The sequence below is a fragment of the Vigna umbellata genome, chromosome 10 (genome assembly GCF_029865625.1).
Source record: "Vigna umbellata cultivar VRB3 chromosome 10, Vumbellata_1.0, whole genome shotgun sequence".
Taxonomy (NCBI): Eukaryota; Viridiplantae; Streptophyta; class Magnoliopsida; order Fabales; family Fabaceae; genus Vigna; species Vigna umbellata.
The window spans coordinates 16,569,813-16,577,221 of record NC_142174.1 but is presented as its reverse complement, the minus strand read 5'-3'; the positions used below and the strand labels follow the sequence as shown (position 1 = coordinate 16,577,221).

The following is a 7,409-nucleotide window of genomic DNA, read 5'->3' as shown; positions in this document are numbered from 1 at the left end:
CTTCTTTTGAAATTCTTATAACATGTTACTTTGATCGATCAAATTAAAACAGGAATAATTGAACCAATTGATATAAAAGAAAATGAAACAAAAGAAATATATTGTTATATATATTCTAAGCTATCAAGCATAAAATTTTGCCAATTTAGTTTAATGAGATATACACAACCGTTTGACCAAGAAACTACATGTAGCCATTAACAAAAATATATAGCACAAGATAAAACTGTCATGCTTGTAGATAAGTCTAAAAGATAAAACAAATGATATATTCCTGAATTATCCAATCTATAATATTATCCATTTATTAAATTGGAGTTCTGGATAAATCCACAATATTATGCTCTCTTTAAGCATTTTCTTCTTTATCTCCATCTATAATATTATCCAATCTATAATCTTAGGGTTTTATTTGCAAAGAGGAACTTTTGGAAAGACAGCAACACGAAAGGCTCTATTGCTAAGTAAAGGTTGTGCGTTTTGAATAATTAATTTAATTAATTTGATTTCAATAAAAAAAAATAGGATTTGAATAATTAATTTAATTAATTTGATTTAATTAGAAAAAATAGGTGGGTTGGTGAGCCAACCCGACCCACCACGGGTTCAACCCGTGTGAGCCGGATTCTTAGTGAGCCGGGTCAAAATTGGCTCGCATTAAAATTTTTGCATTTTGTTCCAACCCAACCCGGCTCAAACTTGTGGTGAGTCGGGTTGGCTCACGAGTTTCAATCCATTTTGACGGCACTACTTTAAATGCAAACGGAGACCACTTGAAATTTCACCTTCAATGAGATAAACACTAACCCCAATTTAAACACAGTTTTCACCATAATGTTTAATCCCAAATCACGATTTCATTCTAACCCTAACCCCTCTTTTTTTTAACCTCTCACAGTACATTGTCACATACTCAATTTTTTTCTCCCATTTTTAATTTTACACATCAATAAACCTAACTCTGTCATACAATCACATAAAATTGACATGTCATTAAGTTTTGTCCAGAATGACAGTTGCACCGTTTAATTTTTGACGCCATAAGCAAAAAGAATTAAATTGACCTGTTTTTTCACAAGTTAGGATTGTTTGTTACTTTTAAAAATTGTAAGACCATTTTGAACACAATCCCTCTTTTGAGGGACAAAAAAGTTATTAAGCCTTGATTTATCCATGTCGGATAATCTATTTTATATAAATAATGCATAATGGAATATGAAACCCCACGACACATGTTTTTGGTTGAATTAAAAATTCTCCACACTCATCAACATGTAAAATAAGAAGAACTGATGTAATTATGATTCATGATATAATATAACAAAGCACACCCACTATTATTTAAGACTTAAGCCAAGCACCAGTTTGTATCCAGAAAGAGATGACATAGTAAAAAGCTACTTAGTGCAATAGCAAAAATACCAGATAAGTCTAATACAAGATTCTAAAACATAAATACCAATGGATAAAATGTCTTTAAAGCTGAAAGTAAACTGCTGAGATAAGCAAGATTAAGCATTAGCTGCAGACACATGTTTGTCTATTGTCTGCTGCAATTCTTCCTTCTTTGCTCCCACCACTTTGCCCAGAAGAGTTCCCTCTTTCACAAACACAAAAGTCGGCATTGCCTCAACAGCAAAATCTTCAGCAACAGTCTGCAACCAACAAATTATTTATCATTATTCTCTAAACCAATATTTTAATCTCTTCTTTTTATCTGCTGCTATTTGGGTAGGAAAATTATAAACATAACTACGTGATTATTTATTTTACCTTTAATTCGTCTACATCCACCTTCAGAAATATGACATTTAAGTACTTCTTAGCCAGCTCAGCCAGGAATGGAGAAATGAAACGGCATGGTCCACACCAAGAAGCAGTAAAATCCACCACAATCTGAAACAATTACCAATGAAATATGACTACAATATATCACACATTCTTATAAGATAAAACTCACATGTTTTGGACTCTTTATACTACTTTCAAAAGAAAACATTTTTATTTTTCAAAGCGACAATTTTCAGTTTCAATTAGAGAATGTATGAAACATTTTATAGGTTCTGTCATCAGTTATATGATGATGTTAGCTACAAATGTAAGTGATCATAACTGCTTGTAGTGTACTGCAGACTGAAATTTGCAATGCATGATTAGGTTAAAATTTATGGGTATAGGTGAACCACACAAGTAGATTATCCAAGAAGACTCAGCTGAAAACAAAATAATTATTTTAACAAATTTCAATATCCAAATAAAGAGTGAAAGTTTTCGAAGTAAAAATAATTTTATATGCCCAATTTCATCAATCAAAAACATATATTTCACTTAACTAATTTTAAAAAAGGGAGTATATCTCTCATCACGTTTCCTCTTTTTCTGATTTTCTTCTCCACCCATCTCACTTCCTTATGGTTGTAAGAAAATCATAACTCTTACATAAGTGGAATTACCCCACAAATATTGTATTTCACAGATCTTGCTGATTTCAAAGCTTAATATTATCAAGCCATCGATAACAAACTAATCATCGTGTTTGATTAGTGTTTACGATGATTAACATATATATGGCACACGATTCATTTGATTACCACGAGACTTTTTGGTAAATCTGATATAGACAGCACTCAAGATCAATTCAAAATCAATTTTAAAAATCAAACTCAGGTGTTGTTTACAAAAAGTGCAATGAGTATAGCGTGCAAACACAGTAAAGAGAAATCATTATATATGATCCTCCACACACACACGATCTAATAAAACTGTAATTTCACTTATAGTCAATGAAAAACCCTATATTAACAAGTTCGTTTATATATAATGGATAATGAAAAATAAAATCAGTAGAGTCCTTCACAGTTTCTTTCCTCCTCATCGGATTCAGAGAAACACATTCTCCGGAAAGCAATACAAATCATCCCCACAAAAAAAAAAGAAAAAAACAATACTTTTTTCTTTTCAGAATCATCTTTGAATCAAGTTTCAGAACCAGCGAAGGATGAATCAAAATATAACAAGAAACGGCAAAGTTAAGCACAGATCGAATCCAACGATGCACGCTTCGGACAATTTATTAATAAAACGATACATGATATATGAGACGTCACATGATGTGAAAATGACAACAAAAACGAAAAAAAATTAAGAATCACAGCATAAATTGAGATCGATCGATCCATGCAGATATTAAAATTAAAATTAAAATTAAAATGAATAAAGATTAATGAGTTGATTGATACGTACGAGTTTCTTGGAATCATTGCCCTTTTGGAGTTGTTCCGTCCATGCCTCAATGGTGTGGCAGCCGATGACTTGTCCCTCTTCCGATGCGCCGGCCATTCTCTCAATCTTTATTTTCTCAGAAAGAAACCTTTGACAGTACAAAATTTCAATATTGAATATCGAACATAGCCATAGCAGCTGCTGTGTTACAACTTTAAATAAGCAACGCATATGGGTACCCACTCTCGCCAAAATGGGCTCTCCTTTCTCATTATTTACCACTTTGCCACCGACTATCATTTCTGCTGATGCGTACGAAATAAAAATTAATTGGGCAATAAATAAACAAAATCACCCTTCACTGTGTTGATTTCGAATTAAAAACACAGCTTCTCAAATTAATTCATTTTTTCGTGAAATATTTTCTGAATAAACAATTAATTGAGTCGTGCTCGCTCCATTAATCTTCCATGTAATTTGCTTATTTTTTATTTTGTTGTAATTGTTTAAGATTTATTAACTTAGTTACTGTACAAGCTGCACGTTGTGTATTATAAAAAAAGTATAATATATATAACTACAATTCGTCAAAAAAATCTTAAAGAGTGAGTGTTTCTAAATATTTGTTAATGTACATTGACTTATTTTTTTGTTAATATGTTTTCAAGTATTAAATTTTATTTTTTAAATAATAATAGTAATAATTTGTTAATATACTTTTTATTCAAAAAATGGGTATAACGTAGAATATATATATATATATATATATATATATATATATATATATATATATATATATATATATATATATATATATATATATATGAGAAGTTTTTAGCCTAATAATTTACTTTTTATGGACGTGAATTTTATATTCATCTGAGTGAATGGCAGAATTAAAGCATTTTATTTCCTCTCTATCATTTTGGAATTTTGTATGATTTAAGAAATAAAAGTAGGCGTTTTTACCCTAAATAGGCATGTCTTATTAACATAAGATCCAAATTTTGACATAAAATTTTGATCCTTTTGTGGATTTATTGCTTAAAATGAAAAGAAAAAGTGCATAGTTTCTACCATAAGTAGTCATATATTAATTTTGTAAACACATAACGTTAGATCCTATAAATTTTAATAATTAAAAAATATATAAATGTGATTAAATATTTTAAATAAAAAATAAAATGTTTTGTTAGTTAAAATTAAAGGATTTATTTTATTTTAAAATATTTTCTAATAATGAATAGTTATTCAATTAAAAAAATTATTAGATATTAGTTAGTATTATTGAATATTGTGATACTTATACAAATTAAAATTTGATCCAAATATTTGGATTTAAAAAGAATTCAAACTAGTTTTGTTACAAAAATGGATTTAGATCCAAAATCTGATCAATTATTTGGATCTATATTGAGTCTTTAAAAATCCAATCCATGTTCATCACTAGGAAGAAGAAAGAAGTAAGGGGTAAGAGGTAGGTGAAATTCACATTTATTTTGTTTTTCTTTTATTGTCTTCTTATGCATTTATGCATTTGTACATAGTGAATTGACGGTGATGAAGAATAATGTTGTGTAATTATATTAAAGGTGAACTTCGGGACTTTTGAGGAAATAATGGAAAGCGGTACTTATGTATTTCATCGGGGCTCTCAAGGGGAATAATGGAAAGTGACACTGATATACTTTGTCGGAGTCAGTAATGGAAAGTGACATCTGTATGAATAAACTGCTTGTGAGTTACAACTTAGTTTCTTGATATTGAGATTACTAGTGATTGTAATATTGGGTGAGATAATAGACTTTGTGTGTATTTGTATACTATGTGGTTTGAGTTTGTGATTTTTTAGTGAAAAATACATTTAAACCTATAATATGATAAAAATTATTATTATTTGTTTACATTATCATACCTCTTCTATTTGATAGTTTTCACTATGTGATATTTTTATATAGTATAGATGTTAAAAAATATACATAATTCTTGAGAAAGAGGTCAATGTACGACTATAAAGAAAAAATTAACATACAAATACATTTGAAATAATATTTCATTCTTATATTTTTTATTTTTTATAAAGTTTGTTTATAAAATAATATTTTTTATTTAAGATTTCAAATAAAAGAGAAATAATGTTTTATTTTAATTATGTAATTTTTGTTAATTATATATTGTAGGAAGTGCAAAATTTAGGTATCACACAAGATACAACTTTAATGCATTTAATAAAAAATGAAGTCATTAAAAATTTGTTTAAAAATTATCCTATAAAATAGTAAAAAAATAATTAATAAACATATAACATTGTGATATTGACATAATTTTTAATCTTAGTTTGCTAAATAAATAAGTATATCAAATTAATTAGTTAATATGGACAATAGAAAGCTACAATTCGGGAGAGTAGAAATCTATGTGGGAAAGGAACCCTTTGAAAGTAATTAATTCAGACTTTAGAAAATAAACGGAATGCATTTTTCAATCTTGAAGTTTTGTATATTTTTCTTTATATGTTTTTTGATTGAATATTTCAATTTCCAAGGAAAAATCATATTATTTTTATCCCAATTATCAATGTGGATTTGATTTGACGTTTTTTGTTATGCTTTTCTGTCTAAGAAGGAAGACATATAGTCGTGCAGAGAACAATAAAATGGAAAACACAGCTGAACCTTTTGTAGGAAAGAAGGCTGGATCTATTATAGAACATTATCAATTGAATGATTTTTTTCACGAATACAATGTAATCTTAAATAAAAAGTTAAGTAAATAAGCAAAATTTATTTATTTTTCCAATCGAGAAGAGACACGAAAGATTAGCACTTTTAACCTAAAATCCTAAAATTTTAAAGTAATGAATTTTTAAATCATTCTATTTGTATACCATTTATATCTCTCATTTTATTTAACGTGAAACTTTCAATTCATTTTAAACTATTAACAATTTCTTTTAAGTGTGATTTTTTTCACATTATTATGATACTTTTCTCTCAAACGAATATCTAGTAGTGATCAATTTTTTTATATTGTTCTACAACAGAACATACTTTCCTGAAAGATTTTCGATATAAGAAATTCTTAAACTTTAGAGTTATTCATTTAATTTATACTATATTTATTTTTACCAAAATAAATTATCGATTCTGATATTACTGTAAGATTAAAAAAAAGACAGAGAGAGATTAGGTACCAATGAATTGTGAATATGTCACTACACTTCCATTTTAATAATTTATATTTAAAATCACACCATCTTAAGAAAAAAGCTAGTTGAAATGACTACAGTATTTCAATCTTCAAATGTATAATAAAATAATTCAAATTAATAAATAAACTAGATGCATTGGTAAATCAAACACGTGTTTTATAGTTTCGTATCAATGCTATGAAGCCTATTATAATTGAAGGCCAAGTTTAGTTGATGCCCCATAACCAACATCTCTCTATTAAAGTTACCGTATTTTTGTTCTAAGAAATGGCCATGCATAAGGCACAACTTGTACAAATAATGGAGGTGTTTACAAAGAGAATAATTTGGTACTGTTTATTTTCGGCCATCCTTTTCTGGATTCTTCACGATTTGATTTTGACGCACACATATTTCTCGTCCCAGAACAATTATCTTTTTTCAAGAGTTGGGTCATGCACCATTGTACACAAAGATGCGCCTCCCATTTTTTATTATTAAAAGGATTTATTTTAAAATAACTACAAGATAGCAATGTTTAATTTCGCACAACAGAGACTATGTTCTCGCTACTGACATTGTGATTTAACAAAACAAGTGCAAATAAAAGCTATAAGAAAAAGCTCCGTAGGTGCTGCAATCAAGGGTGCACATGCCACTACTCTTGTATTCCTGCGAAATGTTGAAGTGTTGTCTTTTTTATGTGGCAGACTTGTGCTCACTGCTTTTTCATGTTCGTGAAAGTCACAATAGCTTGATTACTAAAAAAATATCCAAGTCCAATTCAAAACTCAATGAATAGGATGGCAGTACCCTTCGTATTTCCAAACGTAAAACGCAGTTTGTGAATGACCAACGCCAATCAAAGTCCATTTATACCAACCTCAATCTATTACAGAGACGTAGGACAGAATGTCTTAGCATCAATAAGATGTGGAGCAGGATGCTGCAATTCAATTAGTTAACAAAATCATACCAATAGAACAACAAGTCCTAC

General features: G+C 28.8%; 1 protein-coding gene across 1 annotated transcript; it reads right to left on the bottom strand.

Moving 5' to 3' along the window:
* Window positions 1–1,313: 1,313 nt before the first annotated feature.
* On the bottom strand, window positions 1,314–3,421 carry TRX1 (thioredoxin H-type 1). Its single transcript, XM_047309616.2, has 3 exons — window positions 3,244–3,421; window positions 1,774–1,896; window positions 1,314–1,655 (listed from the first exon to the last, which is right to left on the bottom strand). The coding sequence occupies exons 1-3, from the start codon at window positions 3,337–3,339 to the stop codon at window positions 1,512–1,514; spliced, it is 363 nt and encodes a 120-aa protein (XP_047165572.1). The 5' UTR covers window positions 3,340–3,421; the 3' UTR covers window positions 1,314–1,511.
* Between the last annotated feature and the right edge of the window lie 3,988 nt (window positions 3,422–7,409).